A 25821-nucleotide genomic window follows, 5' to 3' on the forward strand; every position below is an offset into this window, starting at 1 on the left:
CCAGCTCTACCATTCACCTTCTGGGTGATCTTGTGTCAGTCACTTAACCAGTGTGAAGCTCAGTTTCTTCATTTGGGAAATGGGAGCAATACTGGTGCTGATGTAGAGTGATGTGCTGAAGAGCAGGTGGGTGAATGCAGGCGAACTGCTCCATATAGCACCCCTGGTTGCTCGATTGCCCCCCTGCCCCTTGGGCCCCTCTCTTGGAGAAGGGGGTAACTTGTGGACACAATGAGCTAAAGAGACAAAGACACTCTTCCCAGCCTTGCTTCCTGGACACATTCCTTGAGTTGGTTGATGTGGTCCACAGTTGACCTCACTGGTTGGTGTGAAAAGTAAATATGCCAAGACTCGACATGTGCTGAGAACAGTGGCAGGTCTGAGGCAATGGTCAGTAAATGGGATGTAGTGGAATAATAGTAATGAATATAGTATGAGAAATGGAGACTGAGCCCATGACTGCGCTTAGCAGGAGCACACGAAATGGCTCTATCCCCTTCTTACTTCAGTGTGGTCATTCTCATCCCAGGGATCAGCATGGAACCCTAGGGTCCTTAACTGGAGCTGGCCGAAGAGTTTGGGAACTTGGGGGTGGGGGGGAAGGGAGGGTGCTGAGTGAAGGCACAGGCCAGGCCTATCAGAGGTCAGATCAGAGCCTGCAGGAAGCTAAGCCTATCGGAGATCAGATCAGAGCAGAGGCAGGAAGCCAACCGCAGCTCAGTGCCTCATGGAAAATACCCCCTCTTGGGCGCCCATGCCTGCCCTCTGCCCAGCTTCTTCCAAGCCCAGTTCCCAGCCTACTGGCCTAGTGCCCCAGCCAGCCCCAGCCTCCTCACAGCTCCTGAAGGGGCCGGCCGGTTGGCACAAAGGCCCAGCCAGCTCTCCTGCCCTGGGTCTTTTGGAATCGAAGAGTAGGGGGCCACTGGCCACCCTGGGACACACCTTGCCCCCCGCTCCCTTGGTTCTCCCTGCCCCAGCCCCCCGCTTCACTCAAGATCCTGAAGAAGCCTGGCAACCTTGCATCCAGACATTCCCTGGGGGCACGTGGGACCACTCAAAGTCTCCCCTTCCAGGGATTGTGAGATGGGATGGCGAATCGAGGCCCCCTACCATGAGGGCCTCTTGCGACTTGCACGACTTGCCTTAGGAGGCCCAGCTGAGGGACCGAGTATGCTTCACTGGGCCACAGGCATGCCCATAAAAATACCATGGCCACCAGGGCCGCAATCTGCCATCTGGGCCCTAGGCCTTCCTTGCCCTGCGGCTGGGCTCGGCTGGCTCCGGAATAGCTCTGCCCTCCTCCTGGCCTCGGAGGTCACGGCCGCCAGCCCTGGTAGGGGGCGCTGGGGAGGGGATGGTCCCCGGGGGGCCTTCCAGAGAGGGGGAGGGCTGGGCCACCAGGAGAGGTCGGGATGAGGCCATTCCCCAGGACAAAGAAATCAGACCCCAGGAAAAGGGACAGAGAGCGGGGGAAGGGGGGATGGGGGGTAGTTCTGGGGATGGGTGATGGCAGCTCGACTAGGGACCCTCTCAGCCACCTCCGCACACCCCCCCTTTCCTGGGCTCTGCGCTGCTCAGGAGCGCGCGCCCCGCTGTGCCTCCCTGGCGGGCTGAGATCCAGGCCCCAGCGGATAGAGCTCCTAGGAGAGTTTCCAGGAAGAGCTGAGAAACTCGGGAATCCTGCCGGAGGTGGGGGGAGAGGAGCCGTCCAAACATCCCCCAGCCAGGGCGCGGCCGAGCCCGCTTGGTGCGTGGGTGCCCGCCGCTCGCCAGCGCCCTCGAAGGCCGGGTGGAGTCTGGGGGTCATCTGTTTCTCCTCCCCCCACCCCGCTCCCCGATTCCTCTCTCCGCCGCCCGGCACCACGCCTCGGGGGGCACACCAGCTCCGAGACTCCTGCCTAGGGCCTCCACTGCGGAGCGGATGCCCGGCTGCGGGGCGCCGCCGGGCCAGGGACTCCAGGGCTACGGGCGCGGGTCCGGTGGGACCCGGCGGCCGGGATGCCACTGAGCTCCGGAGGGGGGTCATCGGGGTTCCCCGGCCCGCGCCGGCCTCGGTCGCCGGGTCCCGCTGGGACGAGGGGCACGACGGGGCGGGGCGGGCGGCGGGAAGGTGATCTCACTCCCCCCGCCCCCACGTCCCCCGCCCTCCCCGCGCGCACGCCCGCCCCGCCCCGCCCCCGCCCCCGCCCCGCAGCCGCGGCCGCCGCAGCATCAGCATCGCAGTCTCGCTCCGGCGGCGACTCCGAGGCCGGCGCGTGCGGAGGCTGGGCGGGCAGCCCGAGCGGCGGCCGCAGCGCAGGTAAGGCGGCCAGGCCAGCCCTCGCGCACGGGCCGCGCGGGCAGCGCCCCGAGCCTCCTGTCCCAGCCCTGCCCGGGGGGGTTGGAGGGGTGGGCGGATGGGCGAGAGCGGGGAGCCCCACCCGGACCAGCCCGCAACCACCAGCGGAGCGGCCAGAGCCCCACCCAGGCCGGGCGCTCGGCTCCGGGCCCCGCGGAGCGCAGCGGGGCAGGGAAGGAGCATCCCCGACAGGTGAAGACTACCTGGGCGGCGCCCCCAGTGCCGTCTCTCCGGGGGGAGTCGGGCAGGGTCGGTGCGGGCCGATGGGGGGCCGAAGTTGGCACGTCTCGCCGGGTGTGCGTGCGCGGGTGAGAAGGCGAGAGGGGTGAGACCCAGGGACCCCCACCCAGGCGTCCCCATCAGCCGCCGTGGGGTGTGGCCCTGGGCGTGGCTACCCCCTTCCCCCGTTCAGAATCCTGTTTGGTGGAACATTCAGCTGCCCCGTGTGCTTTCGAGGCAGGTTGGACTCGGCCGCCCCTGGGAGGGGAGGGAACTGGGCTGGGCGCTGCCCGGCTCTCCGCCCCAAGGTAGGAGAGGGGGGCTTTGTTCTCCTGCTTTCTAAACCTCAACCTGGCCTCCCCAGGGTTCTCCTCCCACCTTGTGCCATGACCAGAGTCTCCTGCCCTGGAGCCCGCAGGTTCTGCGGGCTCTCGGGACCCAAACAGGAAACCCCGAGTGAGGTGGGCCTGGGCACCCACTAGGGTGCCGCTGGGCGCATGGATGTAGACTGTGGCCCATCAGGTGGGGGGGTTGCAGGAAGAGGGGGCCGCGTTGATCTGGTCGTGACTTGGCCCTGCCCACTGCAGGGCTTGCACCCATGGCTGTCTTCCTTCTGGCTGGCTGGTTATGGGAGGAGACGGCGATTCCTCTTGCCCTTTCCTAGGGTACATTTTCGGAGACTCTTGGTTGGCAGGCCCAGGGCCATCCGGTCCCCCCAAGATGTGGGGGGCCTGACACCCTCTTCCAAGGAGGTACCCTACTCCAGTTAACTCCACCCAGAGAGCAGGGGCTTCTGGGCAACTCGGTGCCATCTCTGCTGACTCACGTGGCCCTGAGGGTGAATAAGCCAGTCACCCTTCCCTCCCATGAAGTGCCCCGAGTCCCACCTTCCTGGTCCCCTGTGGGGTGGCTGGGGTGGGGTGGGCAGCCTCACGCCTCTGACCAACGCCTTGCTGCAGGTGATGGAGCTCAGCCCGGCCTGGCCAATCACAGGGCCTCCATGCAACACCCACAGGTGCACCCATGGGCTCCTTAGCTCTCGTGGGGGGCTCTTGGCTAATCTATGGCCACATGGCAAGTCCTTATCAGTGCTGAGGCTGCGACACCCCTCCGCCTGACGTTTGTCTTTGCTACATCCTTTCTATTCATGTGTGTGTCTCTTTCTCTTCACGTGTGTGTGTGTGATCCCCAAAGTAATACATCTTATTGTGGTAGGCTTGAAATATACAAAAAATAGAACAAAAGAAATTAGGGATCTTTGGGGATCTGATCACAGAGAGAGACCCCCGCTCAGCACACCCCAGCCTCAGTCTCCCTGCTTGGCTACAAACCACTCCCAAAAGGCTCCTCCCCCAGCACCCAGCCCCCTGCCACCGGGCAGTTGGGAGCTCCTCCCAGCTCAGGAGCTCTGGGGCCCATGGGGCGCACATTCATTCATGGGGCAGCATGCCCTGCCAGGTGCCGGCCTGAGCCAGGCTCGGGCCCGCCCATGGAAAAGCCAGGGACACACTGGACCCGCACCTTCTTTGTCTCCAGATGGGTTTTCTGTTTTCCTTTGTGACTCCCTGCAGGGTAAGAGGAGGCAAGAATTGAGGCAGGGCCTTGTCCCAGGCCTACTCCAGTGGGCAGACGTGCCCAGGCTGTGTGCCCCTGTTAGCCTCCTCCTGTGCCGGGGTGGGTAGCTTCCATGGCATGCACTTGGGCGAGGCCAGCTGGGGAGGCACCCCTGTGCCACACCCGCCATTCCATGGCCCAGCGGTGCAGGCCCCTCTGCCCTTTCCCTTCTGAATCGTGGCGTTCTTGGCTGTCACGTGGGGTTTGGACCCCTTCATCTACAAGGTCCTTTTCAAGGCAGACGGTCCCTGGTGCCCCTCTCAATGGACAGAATGTCTCCTGGGGCACTCTTTCTGTCCAAGGGGCAGACAGCCTTGCCGTACCTGGCCTGGCGAGCCAGGGCGAAGGTGTGATGGAAGCCTTTCTCCAGCCCCTTCTTGGGGGTGAAACAGGAGTGGGTGGGAGCAGCTTCCCAGGGGGTGTTCTGGGTTGAGCAGGGGCCTGTTCTGGGGGAGAACAGAATAATGGGGCCCACTTCCCTCTTCCACCGGGCCCCCCCCCACATGGCATCAGTGGCCATCCAGAGCGCCGCCCACCCAGGGCTGTGCCCCACCCTGGGATGTGGACCGTGAGGGAGAGAGAGGATCTGAATCCCCGCTCTAGGGTCCCAGGTGGGCTGCTGGCTTGGCCCTGTCCCTCCTCCCCTAATTAGGAAAGCTGGGTTGAGGTCCCTGGGTGGGGCCTTACCTCCCCCGTCTTTCTCCCTCCTGCTAGCTCTGACCTGGCCATTCCTGGATACTCCCCCCCCCCACCCCCGTACCCTGCTCTCAGCTGTCTCTTTATACCCTCGCCCCCCACCTGTCAGCTTCCTCCTCCCTCTGCTCGCTTCCTGCCCCCTCGCTGTGGGGGGGGCACACCACTGTCCCCCTCTCTTCAGTCCCCAGACGCCCTTGTCCCTTGTCTCCCAATTTCCCCTTTTGTCTGTCTCCCCTCTCAGCGTGACCACCTCCCAGCCCGGTCCACTGGGTTGGGCCCCGGCCTCCCATGGAGCTTTGTCTGACCTGCAGGGTGGCCGGGGTGGGGGGTGGGGATGCCTGGTGGCCACCAGCAGAAGACTGGGGGCAATCAGCAAAGGCCGGCCCACCTTCTCCCCAGACATCAACAGGATCTTTGTGGCTTCCTAGAGGCTGTGGTCTGAAAGCGGGAGGGGCCGGGAGGGTGGTGAGTTCCTCTGCAGGGGGAGGGTCTGGGTGGACTGCTGGTCTTTCCAGAAGCTTTTCTTTGTCCAGTGCCCCCCACCCAAGGCCTGGGCCTATGCCCCCACCCCCCACCGTGTTCTCCCCAGGTCACAGAGCTGGGGGAGGGGGTCACAGACCCTGCCTCTCCCCTGCCACGGGGCAGTCCCTGCCAGCCTCTGGCCCTCAACTTAGCGGGGCCAACGGGGACGACCTCCAGTTGAGAGGAGCAGGAGGGCTGTGGTGTCCTAGGCCTGGCCCTTCGTGCCCTTCTGGTGTGTCCCGGGAGCCAGGCTTTGCTCAGAAGTGTTCAGAGCCAGGCAGCTGGTCTGGAGGTTTGCACCGGGCAGCTTTGTGTGTGTGTGTGTGTGTGTGTGCGGCTTCCCCATATTCCTGTTTGCATGCGTGGGCATTAGCCATCTCATTACACGTGTGCAATTGTGTGTGTGTGCGTGTGCTTGGGAGAGCGTATGCACACAGATTGTCCTGTACCCGCGTGGATCCTGTGCTAGGAAGGGGCGGGGCTGATGCTGGTGGTGGCTTGGAGGAGGCTGTGTGTGTGTGTGTGTGTGTGTGTGTGTGTGTTTCCCTGCGCCCCTGTGCTGCAGAGGCTTCCTGCTGGGGGGCGGGGTGCCCTCTGGCCCCTCCCCTGGCCGCCTGCATTCATGCCTTAGGAATGCTGAGGCCCAGGGGACAACAGAGCCTCCATTGTCCATCTCCAGGCTTCCGGTGCCCCCTCTGCCCTTTAACCCTTTGGAACAGGGAGCCCCGAGGCAACCAGAGGGGCCCGGCTGTGTCTGAGCTGTTTCCAGGAGGCCCCTTCTCGCTTGGGCCAGTTGTCCCGGGGCCAGTGGGGCTGTGCAGCTCGGGGTGGGCCTTGGGCCGGTCCCCTCCTGCCTCTCCTGTTGGCTGGGCACCTTTCCTCTCCCTCAGGGCCTGCCACCTTCTCTCCTCTGGGGTCCTGGAGTGGATATATGTTGCCCCCTCTTGCCCGGTCCCTGAAGCCCCCAGCCCCCTCTGATGCCAGGTTCATTTCTCAGGATGGGGGCTTGCGATCTTATTCTGAGCCCACTTTCCAGACCCAGAGGGAGGGCTTAGAGGGGATGAGGGGGCCCCATTTTAGGCCGTGGGCATCAGTTTTCCCAACTGGTCACACACCCTGGGAACCTCCCTGCTGCCCAGGAAGGGAGTCCATGCTGCCCCTAAGCTGTATCTGGAGAGAGGGGCCCTCTAGGTAGCCAGGTCTTTGTGAGGGGGCCCCTGGAGCCTTTGGTTTACAGAAAGGGGTCAGAGCATCCCAAGGTTCTGCATGGCCAGGGAGAGAGGAGCCAGAAACCAAGAACTGTCTGCCTTCTCTTGTGCAGAGTCCTGGGGGGGGGGGCGGGCAGTGGGGAAGGGGGTTGAGGGGTAGGGTGGTTTCTGCTTTGTGCTGAGATGGGATGTGGGTCACCTTCTACTTCCGCGTGGCCCGCTCCCAAGAGTTCCCTCCCAGTTGCCCGCATTTGCCTGCCATCTGCCTAGCAAATAGGCCCTTCCCCAGGGGGCAGGCCGGCTTGGAGCGCATCCCTGTCCAGACCCCTGACCCTCTGCAAATGCAGGCAGGTGCACGCACAAAGATGCCTGAGAGGCCCAGAGGCGAGCTGATCCCCCCCCGGAGTTGTCTTTGGTGGCTTTGGGGGCCTCCATGCCATCTAGAACCCCATACCTGGTGAGCATGGTGCTCCAGTTCTCTGAGCCTCAGTTTCCTCAATGTATACAATGGAGATAATGATAGTACTGCTCCCCCAGGGTCATTTTCAGGATTCAATGAGTGATGCATGTAAGGGTATTTAGAAGCGTCCCTGGCTTGTGGGACGTGCTGGCCATGAATTCAGTTAATAAAATAGGAAAGGGGGAAATGTCCGACTTCCGTTGGGGAGACTCCCCCCCTTCCTTTCTCAGTGGAGACCGTCCACTCTCCCCTCTCTCCCACAAAGAGTTAACCTTTGCCCCACCCCTTCCTTACCCTGTAAGGAGAATGGTCCATTACAGGTGAGCTGGTGTTGCCTTGGAGACCGCAGCCTTGAAGGGGCTGAGGGTGTGCTCTCCCTGAGAGTGGGGCGAGGATGGGATCACTGAGGACTCAGCAGCTTCCTCTAAGACTTCCGGCCGCCCCCACACCCCCACCCCCCACCTCAGTACCTGTGGGGGCTCCCACCCAGGAGCCTCTTTTCTGTAGTATCTAAATTACCCATTAGGCTGCGGCAAGCTTTCCTCCCTTCTTCCCCCATCTTTGCCAGTGGAGAGAGCTGGCTCCCATCTCCATGGAAACCCGCCAGCCATAGCCTGGTGGGGAGGGTGAGGAGGAGCCTTAAAGAAACACAGTGCCTGGGGTGGAGGTGACACACACCCCACCCCATTTGTATACCCATCTACAGCCTGGAAGATTCCCCACCAGCCCTGCTGAGCAGACAGCCCAGGTGTAGGTGCCCCCAAGCACCCCTTCAGGCCTACCAGATCATGGCCCTGGCACTGCCACTCTGGACTATCTTATATACCCAGGCTGAGCCCCCAGCCCTGCCCCCTGCTCATAACAGACCAGCGGGGGCACCTTCCTGTGGCAGGAGCATTTCTGTCCTATGGGAAGGGCCCAGGAGGAGGCCAGCCAGGAGGTTCCCAGGGTGTGTGCAAGGAGAAAAGCAGCCCTCCCAGATCGAAACCTGGCTTCAGAGCCTCCCAAGTGTGCCCCCCCCCCACCGCCCCGCCCTGTCCCCATTTAGAGGATGGAGGCTGGAGGAGAGGACTGGCCTGAGGATTCAGGGTGTGGCGGGGTGGGGCTCCTCCAGGGTCTCACTGAGGTACTCCCTGCTGGCTCTTGTACCTCGGAGCCTGCCACACCCTATCTCCCTCCCTGCCTGCCCCCACTCTTGAGTTTGCAGGAGGCCTCATGGAGGAGGGGTACTCAGCCCGCCCTGGTCTCTCCTCCCCCAGCGTGCGGGCACTCATTGTTGAGCTGGCCCATGGGCGCACAGGCACCCCCTCTGCCTGGGGGCGGCTCACTGTGTGCCAGCAGAAATCTTGGAGCGAGGTCCTCTGAGTACTTGTCCCTCCTCCCTTGTGGGACTCCCCACCTGCTTCCTAAGGGTCTGCCAGCAGCAGCTTGTTTCATCTGTAACCGCCCCCCATCCTACGGCCACAAGTGGTCAGGGTTCTGCTGCTCTGTATCTGTTGTTGCAGGCTTTGTCTGTCTCTGCCTTCTGTTGGTCTCTCCACCGTCCAGTCTGCCCTCCGAGCCCAAGAAGCCCCATTCCTGTGACTCGGGTCCATCTCTCCCTCTGTGGCCCTTTCCTGGCACACTCCTGTCTACAAGGATGTGGAAGAGGTGCCCCTGGGCTTGCACACACTCACACACACACTCAAGCACGCACGCACATACACACCCCTCACTCATCTTGCTCTTTTGGCCATTTCTCATCAGTTGCTTTTTGCTTTTTGTCTTGTCCTTTGTGCTCCTCACCCTTCTCCTCCCTTTCCCCGCTGTCCAGGTCTCTGTTTCTGGGTTTCTCCACATGGGTTACTGTGGTGGTCCAGCATCTGTCTTTGTCTCCCATTCCCTGCCCCCCAACCCCCCCAAGCCCTCCTGCTCTGTCTCTCCTGTTCCCTCCTGCCTCTTTCTCGCCCTGTCTGTCACCCTTCAGTCTTCCTCAGCCTGCCCCCCCCCAGCGGCCCCCACCCCGCCTTTGCAGACGTGGCCTTGGCTCCATCTGTACACCAGCTTGTGGAACACTCCCCCGCCTCCTTTGCCCCTGGAGGTGCTGATGGGGGGTGGGGGGCCTGCTGTGCTGACAACCTGAGCTGCTTGCTCTGTAATTGCCTGAGGAATGGGGAGAGATCAGAGACCCAGCCACAGCTGTCAGGGGCCTCCCCACCTTCTGGCTCCTGCCTGGGCTCCAAGGGCCTGGGAAGGTGGTGAGCTGGGTGGCAAAGACCAGGAGACTAAAAGAGTTTGAATGTGAGACTGCGGGGTGTCAGGATGGGGCAGTAAGTGGAGCCCACAGGGATTGGGGCTATCCTGTATCCCCTGCATATACACCAGGGTACACATGCCAAACCCCATTCTGGGGACAAGCAGCCATCCTCCTTCCAGCAAAAGAGAGTGCTCCAGCCTCACAGCCCAGAAGGACAGCCTTGGAGATTCTTGCTTGTCTCCCTCCCCTCCCCCTCTGAAGACCAGAGCACTCAGAGCTCCCAAGGCAGCTGTTTGATTGCCTGCCCTCTGATCTGAGTCTCCTACTGCTTCCTACAGGCCTTGAAGCTGAGGCCAAGGTCGTGTGAGGCCCACCCGGCTTGCATTGACTTGGTAGACCGCCTCCTTTCTGGGACCCAGCTTGGCTCTTGCCCTGGGGAAGTGACCAGGCCATTGACACTTACTCTCCTGGTCACTCTCTCGGCCATCAGCCTGTCCACGTTGACCCACCTGGGTGCTTCCTTCCCCGCCTCCCCCTCCAGCTTTGGGTCTGGGAGTCTGAGAGCTCTAGGCTGGCAGCTATTCACTACTGTCTATTTTGCCTGCTGGGTCCCAGGGCAGTCTGCTGAATTCACCATACTTCTCAGGTCACCTTCCACAAAACCAAGCTGTGGCTTCTGGCTGCCTCCTGATTGACTGAGTCTGGATGTCTTGGCATAGCATTCCAGGCTTCCACACCCACTGCTCCTGCCTTCTGAATGAGGCTGGTCCCCATGTTGATCAGGTCCTGGCTGGGAGGGAGTTTGCCTGGGATGGACTTGATGAGCTCAGGCATCACATCCAAGCTCCAGCCCCGAAGCTCTCGGTCACTTTTACTATTGTCTCTTTCTCACACCTCTTCCTGTTTGGGGGTCACAATTCTCTGTCTTCTTGGGAGTGCCCTGGGGAAGTGACCAGGCCATTCTTCTCGTTGTTGGCAGAGAAGCGCCCTCCACTAGGCCCTCGGTCACTGGGCCTTCTGGCATGCAGAAGTGGCCTGTGCATATAGCTGACAGACTTGGGCTTGGGGTGGACACATCTATCAGTTGAGCCCTGAAGACTCAGAAAAAAAATCCAGAAGGTGGGCCTGCCAGACACTCTAGATGTAAGAAATGCTGTCCCAGAGCTTTCCCTGAGCCCTGCTCTGAGCCTGGCTTGGAGCATCTGGAAGGGGGGAGGCCACAGTTGCCTCTGTTGGCCCCCTAGGAGCCCAAGGGACAGCTGAGAGGTGCTTTCCTCCTTGACTGCCACTTCTTGAGGGCAGGCTTCCTTTCCCCTTCTTTCTTCTTTTTCCCTCAACCTGTTCAATGAAATTCAGCCTTCTTGGTTCCCTTCCCTTCTTGCCCTGTTCCCACTTCCCTAGTCTCCCTGTCCCCTACCAGGTTTTTAGGCCTGAACAGCACCCAAGGACCAGTTGGTTCCGAAACCCCCAGCAATGAGACTGTGACGAGGGTTCTTCTCTACATATGTGTGAGTGCATGCTGTGTGTGCGCACAGAGATAGCAGACAGGAGTCATCCCCCAGAGACACAGATGCGCAGGAGCACACGCCCATACTTCTGTGTGCCTGCAGTCATACACACACCCATTCATGAGCGCTTCCCGGTTGCAGAGAAGAGGGACATGTCCTCCTGTGTGTACGCACATAGTCACACAGCTACTGCACACCCACATCCACACTCATGCCCACAGACACCTGCTTATGGGCCCTTGAGTCACACATCGGGAGGATGGGCACAGAGCAGCCTGTGGCATGCCCAGGGGAGCGGATGGGGCAACAAGTTGGTTGTGCTGGGGAGGTAGCTGGTGGAGGAGGCACAGCCAGTAGGAAGGGAATGAAATGCGAACTGGAGGCCCAGCTTCTGCTGGTCTCTTCAGGTTTTCTTCTCCAAAATGGGGGGGTTGGGGGAGGGAAGAGTGGAGGGGGCGGGGCCGGGGGCGGGGCCAGGAGCCCAGGCTCGCCCAGATGTTAGTCACTAACATCCCTCCGTTCTCTCTCCTCCCTTACCTTGCCCTTCCCCTCCTTCCCTCTCGCAGTGCCCTCACCCCCGGCTCCCTCCCACAGCCACCCACCAGCCACCCTTCCCTCCGGCCGGAGCCCGGCTTTGCCACCGAGCTGCCGAGCTGCCGGCGCCGCCGGGAAGATGGCCGTGGCGCTGTGGTACTTGTGGCCTCTCCTCCTCTGCAGCCCTTGCGTGCTCATCCAGATCCCTGAGGAATGTGAGTAATCGGAGGGCGCCGCGGCGCCTCCCTTCCCCGCCACACTGGGCTTTTCTTTATTTTCTGCCTCCTCACCTTCTCTGGGTTCCAGACCCCCCGCCCTTCACTCCCTGGGGGCCCGGAGTGCGCAAGAGGTACCCGGACTTTGGATCCCCCTGGAAAGGACCGGGTGGAAGACTCGGGCTGTCTCAGTACCACGGACAGGGACCAGAGACGCGGGAGGGCGGGTGCTGTTTCAGCACCACGGACAGCAGGCCTGACGCCTGACCCGCCCCCTTAAGCCTCAGTGCCGGCCCCAACCCGCCAAGGATGGGGCAAGCACGAGAATGTCCTCAGCTAGCTAGACCAAGCCTCGCTCTGGCTTCTGACTTGGGTAATCCTATCTGGGGCCCTTGGTAGCCCTTTCCATGAACTGAGACAGGAAAAGACCCCTTGCGAAGATCCAGCAGCCTTCTGGATCCTTAAAATGTGATGTGTAGTTACTTAGTGAGGGGTTGGGGGTGGGGCTGTTGGAGTAATCCCTTCGAGGGGGGTTTCTGGGGAGGGTGGCTACAGGGCTGTGACTGAACGCGAGTGTTTGTGTATGCTTTTGAGCTGGACAGACGGTGTAATTTGTCTGGATATATTTTTAGATGTGTATGGTGTGATACATTGACTAAATGGGGATATTCCAAGTGTGATTTTGATGTCCTGTGTAGGTAAGTTTGTGAGTCACTCTAACCACTACTTACTGGTCAAATTTGTGAAGCTCTGTAGGTATTTGACTGTTGACATTGGATTATACTAGTGAGTCATACGGGCCTGTGAGTACCTGTCTGTGTGTGGACTGTATGTTACTGTGATGGTGTTTTCTCCTGAGTGTGAGCAGGAGATATAAACACACTGCTATAAGCGGCTTTGGGGCTTGTGTGAGGGACAGTTGACATGGTAGCATTTGTGTATCTTAAATCTGCTCCTTGTTCACTCCAGTCCCTTCCCCCCTCACCTTTCCACCTTTGTCTCTGAGCCTGCACCGGTTGGAGGCCAGCATCACTGAGAGATGAGCTGTGCGCTGAGGCTGGGGGAGACGTCCAAGCCAGGAATGGGTCAGGGGCTGCGGGAGGTGACCATGACCGGCCCCTGACATTGAGGGGTCCTGAGGGTTTGCAGGAGGTGGGGAGGGTCTGATGGGAAGAAAGGTTGGGGCTGTCTCCCTAGATATACACATGGAGCTCTGTGCAGTCACACCCGAAACCCTACCGTAGCTGCAGAGGCACATGGATCAGCCACCTATATCTAGCCAGGCACAGAGACCCCCCCAAGAGGACACACGGGGGCAAACAGGCACACACAAGTGAGAGGTTGAGATACAAAGGAACACAGCCATCCACATGAACACAGGAGCAGGTAGGCCACACAGAGTCATACAGTAAACACAGGCAGGCACTCACAGCCTTCCGAGATACTCTGGCCAGACACGTCCGTATAGAGGCACATGGGTGGATACTCACAACGTCACTGCAGCACTGCCTGGGGTGTGCCCACATGTGCCCAGACTCATACTTTGTCACATTCCCACACATGTGCTCGTCCGCCTCCCCCTTCATCTCTCCCCAGTGACTTTCAGGCCTTACCCTGCTATACCTGTGTGCAGAGGGGCGTCGGAGACCCATGGCAGGTCTAAGGGGGCCCTGGGCACCGGCTGGCACTTGTTATTGACCCTGATGCAACATGGCGAGCAGCCTGGTACCTCCCAGTTGGAAGCTCTCCTCCAGCTCTCTCCCTCCCCGGCCCCTCCAGGCCCCTTTGTCTCCTTCCCTGTTTGCCCCATCCTGTGGTCCCTCTCACTGTCTCTGCCTCTTGGGCTGCCTTCACTGGCCCCTCCCCAGTGCAGAACCCTCTTTGCAGTGTCCCCAGGGAGCCCTGTCCTCTCTCCTGGGGGCCCCTACCCTGAGGTCTTCCACAGAAACAAAAGCTTTCAGAGGCAGCCCACTGCTGTCAGGCACCCCAGCCAGTGCTCTGCTGAAGCCTGCTGGCACTGGGGGCAGAAGCCCCAGCCTCAGCTCCAGGGAGCTCGGTGGCAGGCTGGGAAGAAGAAAGGGGAGAAATTGAGGCCTGGCACTGGGCCGGCAGGCCCTAGAAACTCAGATTCAGCAGGGCCTTGGGGAGGATTTGGAAGGGAGGGGACCGCTGGGCCCAGGTAATTGAAAACACTGAGCTGTGCTAATTGGATTAGGAGGGATATGAGCTGGAGCAGGGGAGTGTTCCCTGGCTGCTGTAGGCGGGCTGTCTGCCTCTCTGGCTTCCAAGGTGTCCTGGGTGGAGGGCGGGGGGTCAGTTCTGCAGACCCTGCCAGGAGGAGGCAAGGATCTGGCCACAGTGCAGTCTTTGTTAAAGTCATGGATTTCTTTCTCCCTGCCCTCTAGAGCTGAGGCCTACTGGTCCTGGCCATTGCCCCACCCCAGGACTGGTGATCAGGCTGTGTCCTGGAGGTCTTGACCTGCCATAGCTGTAGCGTGGCATGTGTCCCCTTCTTACAGCCTCTCCCAGCCTCCCCCTCCCCCAGGGTTGTCTGTACTTCTTTCTGCCTAAGCCATGGGGCGACTTGTCAGCCTTTTTCTCATTCTGTCCCTTGCTGCATGGATCTCTCAGATGAAGGACACCATGGTAAGTTGGGGGGAGAGTGGAAATGTTTCCCAGGAGGCCCTGTATGCCTTGTGCCTCATGCAGGCTGCAGTCTTTTCTGCTTCCTGGGTCCTGCGGCACCTGGTGGCGGGGGGAAGGGGGGCGGCTTTGTTCTGTCTCCAGCAGGTGGGTTTCCTCCCTGGCTTTTCACTTGTCTCTGGTGGTCCACCCTTCCCTCTGGTCCTCCTCTCTCCCCGTGAGGGGTTTGCCCTGGTTGGTGCTTCTGTCTTTGGCTTCCCCTGTCTCTCTTTTCTTTCTTTCACATGCTTTGTCTTTCTGTTTGGCTTCTTCTCTCTCTTCTGGTTTCTTTCTCTGTGACTTTTGGTGCCATCTTCTCTCTGTTCTGGTCCCTTCCACCTTTGCCCAGCTGCTTTGGGCTCAACTTGCTCCTCCCCGCCCGGCCACCCAATGGCCATGCGGCCTGTCAGGCTCCAGACCTGGCTTCTGTCCCCATGGGACAAGGGTGAGGGCCGAAGTGCTCACTACGTCTGTCCCCCCTCCTGCCCCAGTGATGGAACCCCCCATCATCACGGAGCAGTCTCCCCGGCGTGTGGTCGTCTTCCCCACAGATGACGTCAGCCTCAAGTGTGAGGCCAGCGGCAAACCCGAAGTGCAGTGAGTGACCGTCACCCTCTAAGCCCTGGGGCTGACCTGACTTGACCCCCCAGCCCTCGTGGTCCCCAGGGCCTTCCCCCTCCTGGGCATCCCTCACCAGCCAGGGTCGTCGCCCTGGCCCAGCCCCTGGCCTGGCTGCCCGGCTTCAGGGCTCCTCTGAGCCTTTTTCTGCCCCGCAGGTTTCGCTGGACTCGGGATGGCATCCTCTTCAAACCCAGAGAGGAACTGGGCATGATCGTGAACCAGGTGCCCCATTCTGGCTCCTTCAGCATCACGGGCAACAGCAGCAACTTCGCCCAGAGCTTCCAGGGCACCTATCGCTGCTTTGCCAGCAACAAGCTGGGCACCGCCATGTCCCACGAGATCCAGCTCATGGCTGAGGGTGCGAGGCACTGCAGGGACCGGGCAGGGTCTGGGGCATGTGAGCGGGTCCCCAAACGGATCTGCCGAGCGCGTGTGAGGCTCCAACCTGAGAGCTGACATCTCTCAGCTGATTATTAAGAGTGCCAAGGGACCGGGCACCCTGCTGGCCCGCAGCCACCTCTTCCCTCCTCCCCCTGTTCTTTTGCCACTCTTTCTGGTCAGCTCCATCCCCCCTTCCCTCTCTTCTGTGCTTTTCCCTTCTTGGCCTTGGGGCTTGCTGCCTGGGGAGTGCCCTGGGAGGGCTTGTTGACTGAATGTGGGCAGGACTGAGCCTGTCTGAGCCTGGGCTTCAGCTTCTACCCCATCCACCCCTCAGTTGCTGTCTGCTCTCCACTTCCCTTCAGTCATCTCCTCCCATGTCCCCTCCATCAGTGTGTCTCCTCTCCCCTCCATTGTGCACCTCTCACCTGACCTCTCTGGCTTCCCTTCTTACCGCTGTCTGCTTCTGTCTTTATCTGTGTCGCCCTCTCCCTGGGGTTTTTCCCCCCAAGCATTCCATCCTCCTCCATGAGCTTTCCGCCTCCTGAGCTTGCACTCATCTCCTCTCCTCTGCCCCTCCAGTTACCTTGGGAACCGTTGCCATGGTTTCTGTGTCAAGATGATGGAAGGGGCTATGACTCCAGCATCCCACCACGGCTCCCCTCCCCCCATCACTGCACCTCAGCCTTCCCCCACCCGCCCTCATCCCTTCCTCCTGGTGGGAGCTAAGAGTTGTAGAGAGTTAACCCTTCACGGCCATCTGGCCTCCAGCCCATCTCATCTGCACGCTGCGCTGGTCTCAGCCTTGAGCCCAGAGAGGATCCAGAGTCTCTGCCTCCCTCATGTCCTGGCTTGCCAACCTGTGTCCTCGGGTAGCCCTCCTCCTCTCCCCCTGCCCTGCCTTCTCCAGGAAGAGACTGGAGAATCCACGGGGCCAGCCTCTCTGTCCCTTCCAGGTACCCCCAAGTGGCCAAAGGAGACAGTGAAACCTGTTGAGGTCGAGGAAGGGGAGTCGGTGATTCTCCCTTGCCACCCGCCCCCCAGTGCAGAGCCACTCCGGATCTACTGGATGAACAGCAGTGGGTGCCCACGAGGGGCTGCCGCCAGGGGCAAGGGACGGGTCAGTGGGTGTATGTTCCCGGGGGAGGGCTCCTGACCTCTGACCTCTGGCCTCTGCTTCCTTCCTTCCCGCCCCCCCACCCTGCCCACAGAGATCTTGCACATCAAACAGGATGAGCGGGTGACCATGGGCCAGAATGGCAACCTTTACTTTGCTAATGTGCTCACCTCGGACAACCACTCAGACTACATCTGTCACGCCCACTTCCCTGGCACCCGAACCATCATTCAAAAGGAACCCATTGACCTCCGGGTCAAAGCCAGTGAGTCCCAAAGGCTCTGATACACTGCCCTACTCTTCTCCTACCCTCATGGTGCATCCCATCAGTCTTCTTCAAAGACAGCGTGGCCCACACACCTTCCCTGGGTGGTGAGGGCAGAGATAGGGCCCTCTCTTTAAGAAGAGGAGGATGGAGAAGGAAATGGCAACTCACTCCTGGAAAAGTCCATGGACAGAGGAGCCTGGTGGGCTACAGTCTATGGGGTTACATGACTGAGCATGTGTGCATGAGGGTGGAGGGAGATGGGTTGGTAGCAATAAACTGGTAGAACTAAAAAAAAAAAGAAGATGAAACTGAGGCTCAGAGGGCTCCCTGGGGTGTCCAGAGTCACCCAGCCTGGGAACTTAGTGCGTCGGAGCGGGGGAAGAGTGCGCCATGCTGCCCGCCCTGTCTCCTCACAGCCAACAGCATGATGGACAGAAAACCACACCTGCTCTTCCCCACCAATTCCAGCAGCCACCTGGTGGCCCTGCAGGGGCAGCCCTTGATCTTGGAGTGCATAGCTGAGGGCTTGTGAGTCTGGGTCCCCTGGGAGGGGCGGGGCAGGGGGTGGAGCCTCTGCCGTGGGGCGGGGCATGGGTGGAGCCTCTGCTGTGGGGCAGGGCTGAGCAGCCTGGTCCTCTCTCCCCTCTGCTGTCTCCCTTGGCCTCTGTGCTCGGTGGCCCCGGGCAGCCCCACGCCCACCATCAAGTGGCTGCGCCCAAGCGGCCCCATGCCAGCCGACCGGGTCACCTACCAGAACCACAACAAGACTCTGCAGTTGCTGAACGTGGGTGAGGAGGACGACGGCGAGTACCGCTGCCTGGCTGAGAACTCGCTGGGCAGCGACCGCCACGCCTACTACGTCACCGTGGAGGGTATGGCGCCACTGCGGGCATTCAGGCAGCCAGAATGCCATGCCCATGGTCACGGGGGGGTGAGGGTGGGCAGAGTCAGGGCCAGCCCAAGAGCTGGTCACCTGCTGTGAGCTCATATCAGTTCTTCCCTTCCTGGCAGCTGCACCATACTGGCTACACAAGCCCCAGAGCCATCTGTACGGGCCAGGGGAGACTGCCCGCCTAGACTGTCAAGTGCAGGGCAGGCCCCAACCGGAGGTCACCTGGAGAATCAACGGGATCCCTGTGGAGGGTAAGCAGGGCTTTGAGCAGGGATGGGGAGCGAGGCTGGGGGGCCCTGGGGATAGTGACTCACTGCCCCGCCCTGGGCCCATGGCCCACCTGCCATCTGCTCAGAGCTGGGCAAGGACCAGAAGTACCGGATCCACCATGGAGCCCTGGTCCTGAGCAATCTGCAGCCCAGTGACACTATGGTGACCCAGTGTGAGGCCCGCAACCGCCACGGGCTCCTGCTGGCCAATGCCTACATCTATGTTGTGGGTGAGTGTCAGCCACCTTGCCTTATAGCCCCCTGGTCCGTCCCTGAAGCCCTTCCCCAGGCAAGGCCACCAGGCCAACTCAGCCACCAGCTGGTCTGTGTGCTGTGGCTGCCCTGCTCCTGTCTGGAGCCTTCCCCACGTCTCCCGCCCATCCTGCCAACAGCGGGGCAGGGTCTTACTGGTATTTCCAGACAAAAAAGCAGCCTCTGAGTGTGGTCCCCGAGCAGAGGCTCACCCTGGCCAGGATGCTTCTATCCCCAAGCCTCAGGGAAGGTGGGCTTGGGGAGACCCAGAGAGCTTTCAGGAAGAGGCAGGCTGTCGGTGGGTTGGGGGGAGCCTCACATAATTGATAGGATATTGGAGACTGAGACAAGAGGCTGAGAGAGGCTCAGCCTGGCAGGGGCCATAGAGAAGCAAGATGGGCAGGGCTCATGGGGGCCTGGTGGAGTCACTGTCAGCTTCCAGAGGCTGCCAGCTCTCCTGGGAGAAGCTGCCCTGGTGATCCCTGCATCTGCCTGCTGACTGCATGTGGGTGCTCGCCCGGCCCTGAGTTCGGCCCTGTCTCCCATTGACTGCTCCTCGCTCAGAGCTGCCAGCCAAGATCCTGACCCCAGACAATGAGACATACATGGCAGTCCAGGGCAGCACCGCCTACCTTCTGTGCAAGGCCTTCGGAGCCCCTGTGCCCAGCGTCCAGTGGTGCGTGCCCTGACCCTGGTGGCAGGGGGTGGGGGGCACCTGGAAGCCATCTTCCAGCCCAGGCAACCAAGGAGGGCCAGGGGTCCCAGCCCACTGGGGTCTGAGCAAGGCCTGCCTTGCTTGTGCCAGGCTGGACAGGGAAGGAAAGACAGTGCTGCAGGACGAGCGCTTCTTCCCCTACACCAACGGGACCCTGGGCATCCGAGACCTCCAGGCCAATGACACTGGGCACTACTTCTGCCAGGCTGCCAACGACCAAAGCAACGTGACCATTGTGGCTAACCTGCAGGTCAAAGGTCTGATGCCCCTCCCTGCTGCTGCTGATTGTGGCCAGCAGCCCCTCCCTGAGGGAGGGTCAAGGTCTCTGGGGGACCCTGGCATGACCTTCTTCTCGTCCTCATCCCCAGATGCCACTCGGATCATGCAGGGGCCCCGCAGTGCAATCGAGAAGAGAGGCTCCCGAGTGATGTTCACATGCCAGGCCTCCTTTGACCCCTCCCTGCAGCACAGCACCACCTGGCGCAGGGATGCTCTCGACCTGCAGGAGCTGGGGGACAGTGACAAGTGCGGGCCCAGCCCCAACCTGGGCTTGGTGGAGGGAGGGGGCAAAGGGGGGGAAAAGCAAGATGCCCAGACCCCCTGGCCTCATATGTGGGGGTGGGGGCGTGACCTGCTGTTGAGTGGAAGAACCTGGAAGGAGAGGGAGGAGGGAGGAGTGGCTAGAAGGACAAGTGTGCCCCCACTCCCCACCCCCCGCCAGGTACTTCATAGAAGACGAGCGCTTGGTCATCCACAGCCTGGACTACAGCGACCAGGGCAACTACAGCTGCGTGGCCAGCACCAAGCTGGACGTGGTGGAAAGCCGGGCAGAGCTGCTGGTGGTTGGTGAGTCCCCAGAGGGTATCCGCCTCGTGGCACAGAGGTGAGCGAGACGCAAGAGCCCAGGCGTCCGTCGCAGGGGGAGTGGGCCAGCTGGGTCATGAGTGGGCCCGAGATCCAGCTCCTGTGGTCCCCAGGGAGCCCCGGACCTGTGCCCCAGCTGGAGCTGTCTGATCACCACCTGCTGAAGCAGAGCCAGGTGCGCCTGTCTTGGAGCCCGGCTGATGACCATAACGCCCCCATTGAGAGTAAGAAGACAGCAGCATGGCACTCCGTTTGCCCTCCCTTCTGGCTCCCTGTCCCTTCCTCTGGGAGAGCCAGACTTCGCACGACCCCCCCTCCCCCACTCACCACCCACCGATGACTCCACTGCTGGTTCACTTCTTGGCAGAGTATGACATTGAATTTGAGGACAAGGAGATGGCACCCGAGAAGTGGTACAGCCTGGGCAAGGTGCCCGGAAACCAGACCTCCACCACCCTCAAGCTGTCGCCTTATGTCCACTATACCTTTCGAGTCACTGCCATCAACAAATATGGCCCTGGGGAGCCCAGCCCGGACTCGGAGACTGTGGTCACACCGGAGGCAGGTGAGCACCAGGGAAAGTCAGGAAAAGGAACGGTGCCCAAGCTACCTTGCTGCCAGGGGTTCCCCTGGGGCGGCGACTGCCTCCTGACATCCAGGGTTACAATAGGTCATTTCTTCCTTGGTCTTCCGCCTTCATGGCCTTGGTGGGTGCCCACAGTGTTGATGTGTCCACATTACTTTGCAGCCCCAGAGAAGAACCCCGTGGACGTGAAGGGGGAAGGAAATGAGACCAACAACATGGTCATCACTTGGAAGGTGAGGGTCCTGGGCCGAACTCACCCCTGGACCTCAGATCAGGACTCAGGGGTTTGCTATCCCCCCAAAGTACTGGCTGTCCTAAGGACCGGGGACCTTGACCACCCAGCTTCTTTTCTGCTCCCCCCTCCAGCCGCTGCGGTGGATGGACTGGAATGCCCCCCAGGTTCAGTATCGAGTGCAGTGGCGCCCCCAGAAGATGCAGGGGGCCTGGCAGGAACAGATCGTCAGTGACCCCTTCCTGGTGGTGTCCAATACGTCTACCTTTGTGCCGTATGAGATCAAAGTCCAGACCGTCAACAGCCAGGGCAAGGGCCCTGAGCCCCAGATCACCATCGGCTACTCTGGAGAGGACTGTGAGTATTGGGCTGGCCCTGCCCATGCCCGGGGGGTGGGGTGGAGCCCACATGTGCCTCCCTGGCCCACTCTCGGCCACTGACTCAGGGATCCAGCCCGGTGCCAGCTCCTGCCTCTTAATACAGTGCATTCCCTAAGAGTAAGGCTATTTGCTTACGTAACCAAAGAGCTGTCTTGCAAATCCAGAAAGACAGTGACCATCCATAAGTTGGCATCTATAACTTAACTATCTGTTTTGATAGTAGCCAATATCCCCAGTGTGGGGCCCAAGACTATCTTTCCCGCAGTCCATGGTCCAAGTCAGAATCTCCTGCATGGCGTCCACTTATCCTGCTTCTTCCCTTGCCTCCAATCTAGAACATGACCAAATGTTCAGTTTGATTATGCAGTCAAGATCTTTTCTAGTTCCTCCGTCACATAGTTACTATTTCCTCTCTCTTCGTGGAGAGACTCTGAGACTATGTAAACGCCCTTGCTCATTAAACTGCCCACCTGTTACATCACATCCAAATTCATCTTCCCGCTCTGGGTGGGCAGAGTCCTGGGCTGGCCTCATCCATGTCACCGGCCCTTTGCAGACCCCCAGGCAAGCCCTCTGCTGGAACCCGTCAAGGCCCTCAATTCAAGCACTGTGCTGGTCAGGTGGCAGTCTGTGGACCCAGCCCAGGTCAAAGGCCACCTCCGGGGATACAATGTAAGAGTCCATCACATGGGGGCTGGGGAGATCCCTGGGGTGATGGGTGGGGTGACCAGGAGTGATAGGACTGGGCCTGGGTTTCTGCCAGTTGCTCCCTTGGGAGGGCCATGGGGAACACGCACCCCACACTCCACCCCACCCCGACCCGGGTCACTGCCAGACCCTTCTGTCCTTCCGGGTTCTCCTGTCCACCTGTAGGTGACGTACTGGTGGGAAGGCAGTCAGAGGAAGCACAACAAGAGGCACGTCCACAAAGGCCACGTGGTGGTGCCAGCCAATGCCACCAGCGCCATCCTGGGAGGCCTGCGGCCCTACAGCTCCTACCGGGTGGAGGTTCAGGCCTTTAACGGGAGGGGACTGGGGCCCGCCAGTGGGATGACCTTCAACACCCCTGAGGGAGGTGAGCTCTGTGCCCTGCACCCCTACCTCCACACCCCCTGTCCCTTCCCACATGGGGTGACTGGGGCGAGGACTTGCCGCTGGTCTCTGTGCCCCACAGTGCCCGGACACCCTGAGGCATTGCACCTGGAGTGCCAGTCGGATACCAGCCTGCTGCTGCACTGGCAGCCTCCGCTCAGCCATAATGGTGTGCTCACGGGCTACGTGCTCTCCTACCAACCTTGTACGTGTGTCGTGGACCCGGCCAGGGGGTGGAGGCGGGAGCCAGGGAGGGGGCTGCACTGGGGGCCGAAGCCCACCTCTCACCTGTCCTTGCAGTGAATGACGGGAGCAAGGAGCAGTTGTCCTTTGACCTCCCGGACCCTGAGCTGCGGACACACAACCTGACCAACCTCAGCCCCCGCCTGCGGTACCGATTCCAGCTGCAGGCCACCACAAGGGAGGGCCCGGGGGAGGCGATCGTACGGGAAGGAGGCACCATGGCCTTGTCCGGTGAGCTGGCATGGGCTCCGAGCAGGCGGCGAGGGCAGGCCAGGGGGCGGCCTCCAGGTCCCATGACCCTTCTTCTCTCCATTGCCAGGGATGCCGGACTTTGGCAACATCTCCGCCATGGCTGGCGAGAATTACAGTGTGGTCTCCTGGGTCCCCAAAGAGGGCCAGTGCAACTTCGGGTTCCAGATCTGGTTCAAAGCCCTGGGGGGTGAGCCTCAAATGGGGGTTCAGGGCCCAGAGGGGCTGGGGCTGGCATGGACCCAGGGTGCTGCCAGGCCCTCCCTGCTCAGTCGAATTGCCCTCACCCCCTACAGACGAGAAGCTGGTGGCTCATCTCCCGCCGCAGTATGTCAGCTACAACCAGAGCTCCTACACACAGTGGGACCTGCAGCCTGACACCGACTATGAGATCCAGCTGCTCAAGGAGCAGGTGCTCCTGCACCAGATGGCAGTGAAGACCAACGGCACCGGTGCGGGGGCCGCGGGCAGGCTTAGTCAGCTTCCCTCCATCCCTGAGCTGCCCACGGCCCCGCCAGAACCTCTGTGCCCCTAGGCCTGTAATGGAGAAAAGTCCAGGTCCCTGAAAAGAGCCCTTTTTTTTTCACATCCTCCACTGGTCCTGTTGCCAGGGAAGCCATTTCTACCGAAGCTCTTCCTCCCTGTTCCCCCAGAGGGACCCCGACTTTCCCCTCCCCATCAGCTCGCCCCTCCCCCAGGCTGTCTGAAGTCCTCAGATGTCCTCAGCTGCTCCTGTGCAGTCCCTGGTGTGGGGGATCTCTGGAATGGGGGTCCCTGGCGTGGGGGGGGTCCCTGGTGTGGGGGCTTGTCAGGGTTGGGGGTTGGCAGGGGACGGAGCCAGAGCTTGGAGGGAGGTCCTTGCCCAAGGCTGGGGACTGACAGAGTGGGCTTGGGTCCTGTGACTGCAGTGTCCCTGGGGGCCCCCCGCATTCAACCCTGGACTTGGCCTCAGTCTCCTGCCTCCTCTCCCCTCCGCAGGCCGAGTGAGGCTGCCTCCCGCTGGCTTTGCCACTGAGGGCTGGTTCATCGGCTTCATCAGTGCTATCGTTGTCCTGCTTCTCGTCTTACTCATCCTGTGCTTCATTAAGCGCAGCAAGGGTGGCAAGTACTCGGGTACATCCTGGCCGTGGCCCCCTCCCCCTTGGTCCCTGAGCCCGGGCAGGACAACATGGGCACACTGCGGGTGGCGGGCAGGTAGCCCGAGGGGAGCTGTCAGTGTTGAGCATGTGAAGGACCAGGCCCATGTGCCTGGGGCCAGGCTGGGTGATGGGGCAGGGTGAGCAGCTGGGCCCGCTCTGTGTCTGCAGTGAAGGACAAGGAGGACACCCAGGTGGACTCGGAGGCCCGGCCCATGAAGGACGAAACCTTCGGCGAGTACAGGTGAGCTGGGGGTGGAGCCCATGCCCCTGGGCCACCCAGCTGTGCGCTTTGCGTGTGTGACTGCATCTCTCTGTCTCTCCTTTGTGCTGCGGGGGTGATGGCAGGTCCCTGGAGAGGTAAGGCTGGGCTGTCATGCTTTGGGGGCAGGGACCCTCCTGTGGGTGATTTGTGCCAGGCCTGTGCACTCCCCATGCCTCCTGATCCTATAGTTCCCTGGTTCAGGGACCAGCCAATAATGCTGACACTCAGCTCCCAAGCCTCCCTGTCCCTGTCTCTGGGGATGGGCTGGACTGGCACCCCTCCTCAGCCCATCCGGAGATGGGAGCCCCAACACCCCCAGGGTGCAGGCATGTAAGCTGCACGTGTCTGGAGTGAAGGCCTTGTCCCCAGTGTGCTCAGAACACACGGAAGTGGGGCAAACCTGGGCCTTCCGTCTCAGGCCAGCGGCTGCCTGCTCCTGCTGGCTACCGCTGGGCCACCTCCCATGGTCCCCGCCCTCCCCTTGCAGTGACAACGAGGAGAAGGCCTTTGGTAGCAGCCAGCCATCACTCAACGGAGACATCAAGCCCCTGGGCAGCGATGACAGCCTGGCAGACTATGGAGGCAGCGTGGACGTCCAGTTCAATGAGGATGGCTCCTTCATCGGCCAGTACAGTGGCAAGAAGGAGAAGGAGGTGGCAGGGGGCAATGACAGCTCCGGGGCCACATCCCCCGTCAACCCCGCTGGGACCCTGGAGTAGCGGGGTCCAGCCAGGCCAGGCAGAACACCACCCAGGGCCAGGCCACGGGGCTATCAGAGATCACCATGATGGCCCAGCCCGAGGCCTGTGCTGGGTCCCTGACCCTGGGACTGAGGCCCGTCCTTCTCTCCAGTGAGTTCGGGGGCCGAGGAGGGGATCTTGCTGCCTCAACGCCCCCTTCTGACTCCCCAGTCCCCACTTGATTGCCAAAACCCAGCTGCTCTGCTTCTTGGGCACACACTGCTTTTTCACTCCAGCTCGGGGGCCACTCACACACCAGGAGTCTTCAGGTGCTGCCTCGCCGGCCTTCGGGCAGGGTGAGGCTGTGGTCGAGGCGAGGAGGCAGGCACAGCTGTGAAGGGGGTCTCCCAAGGACCAGGGTTGGCACCTCCAGCCCCAGCCACTCGTTGGCCAGTAGGACTGGGACAGGGGACTGAAGTCGGTGTCCCTGCTGTCTGCCCCATCTTCTCGGCCATCTCTGCTCCAACTGGGATGGGAACTGAACAAGCTGGCCACGGGTACGGAGGGGGCCATCTGAACAGACCAGAGTCCCCCCACCACTGCCTGTGTCAACTTGGCCCACCCCACCCTGCAGCTGGCTTTCAGGAGTTCCAGACACATGCTGCCTTCGGTGCCCACCAGACAACATCCAAGTGGGCTCCGCTGTCCCTGCCCAGGCCCACCTCCTCCCCCGGCCCCAGGACCCCTTAGCAACCCACCCCCCCAACCCCAGTCTGAACTTGTTCAGCCCCTTGCTCAGCGATTCCCCCCCAGCGCCCCGCCTTGGAAATGTAAATACACCGCGACTTTGCAAGTTTGTGCCCTCGCCCTTTCCCCATATGCCACTAGTGTGTAGGCAGATGTCTGAGTCTGTAGGTGGTTTCTAGGTTTTCTAGCAATTAGCTTTGATGATCCCATCCCAGGAAAAAAGAAAAACAGACAAAAAAAAAGGAAAGATCAGTTCTCCCAGCAGCCACCATCGCCCCGAATGCCTTTGCTTGGTCTGTCGATGAGCCCTTTACAAAAAACAAAAGTATATATATATATGTACATAAATATCAGAATTATAAAAGGCAAATAAAAACCTGGAAACAAAGAGGCGATCTTGTCATTTTACCCAGCACTGGGTCCCACACTGTGGTTCCACCTGGCCTGTTCCCCTTAACCTCCTGGCCTTCCAGGGGCGATCTGGGCTCTCAACCACAGTTGGGCACCTTGTTCCTACAGCTTCAGGCCCCGGGGGGTGGAGCACCCTGGGCTGCCTGGCCCTCTCAGGCAGTAAAAACCCCCCTCAAATGAATGACAGAAACC

At 60.9% G+C, this 25821-nt stretch overlaps 1 protein-coding gene across 5 annotated transcripts; it reads left to right on the forward strand.

Annotated features, from left to right (window-relative positions):
- The first annotated feature begins 2147 nt into the window (after nucleotides 1-2147).
- Nucleotides 2148-25606, forward strand: L1CAM (L1 cell adhesion molecule). 5 transcript variants are annotated; one of them, XM_025276082.3, is made up of 29 exons: nucleotides 2148-2299; nucleotides 11368-11550; nucleotides 14182-14196; nucleotides 14724-14829; nucleotides 15009-15211; nucleotides 16188-16310; nucleotides 16443-16613; nucleotides 17033-17144; nucleotides 17304-17488; nucleotides 17628-17759; nucleotides 17864-18007; nucleotides 18594-18705; nucleotides 18835-19001; nucleotides 19113-19269; nucleotides 19466-19590; nucleotides 19722-19832; nucleotides 19976-20173; nucleotides 20357-20427; nucleotides 20561-20783; nucleotides 21363-21478; nucleotides 21680-21881; nucleotides 21981-22103; nucleotides 22199-22372; nucleotides 22461-22580; nucleotides 22687-22842; nucleotides 23369-23503; nucleotides 23698-23770; nucleotides 23875-23886; nucleotides 24279-25606. In XM_025276082.3, exons 2-29 carry the CDS (start codon nucleotides 11475-11477, stop codon nucleotides 24508-24510), a joined length of 3774 nt encoding a protein of 1257 aa, XP_025131867.1. In that variant the 5' UTR covers nucleotides 2148-2299; nucleotides 11368-11474; the 3' UTR covers nucleotides 24511-25606. The 5 variants fall into 5 exon arrangements, with proteins under 5 accessions (XP_025131867.1, XP_044792656.1, XP_044792657.1 ...); XM_044936721.2 differs by lacking the exon at nucleotides 23875-23886; XM_044936722.2 differs by lacking the exon at nucleotides 14182-14196.
- The last annotated feature ends 215 nt before the right edge of the window (nucleotides 25607-25821 follow it).

The sequence above is a fragment of the Bubalus bubalis genome, chromosome X (genome assembly GCF_019923935.1).
Source record: "Bubalus bubalis isolate 160015118507 breed Murrah chromosome X, NDDB_SH_1, whole genome shotgun sequence".
Classification (NCBI taxonomy): domain Eukaryota; kingdom Metazoa; phylum Chordata; class Mammalia; order Artiodactyla; family Bovidae; genus Bubalus; species Bubalus bubalis.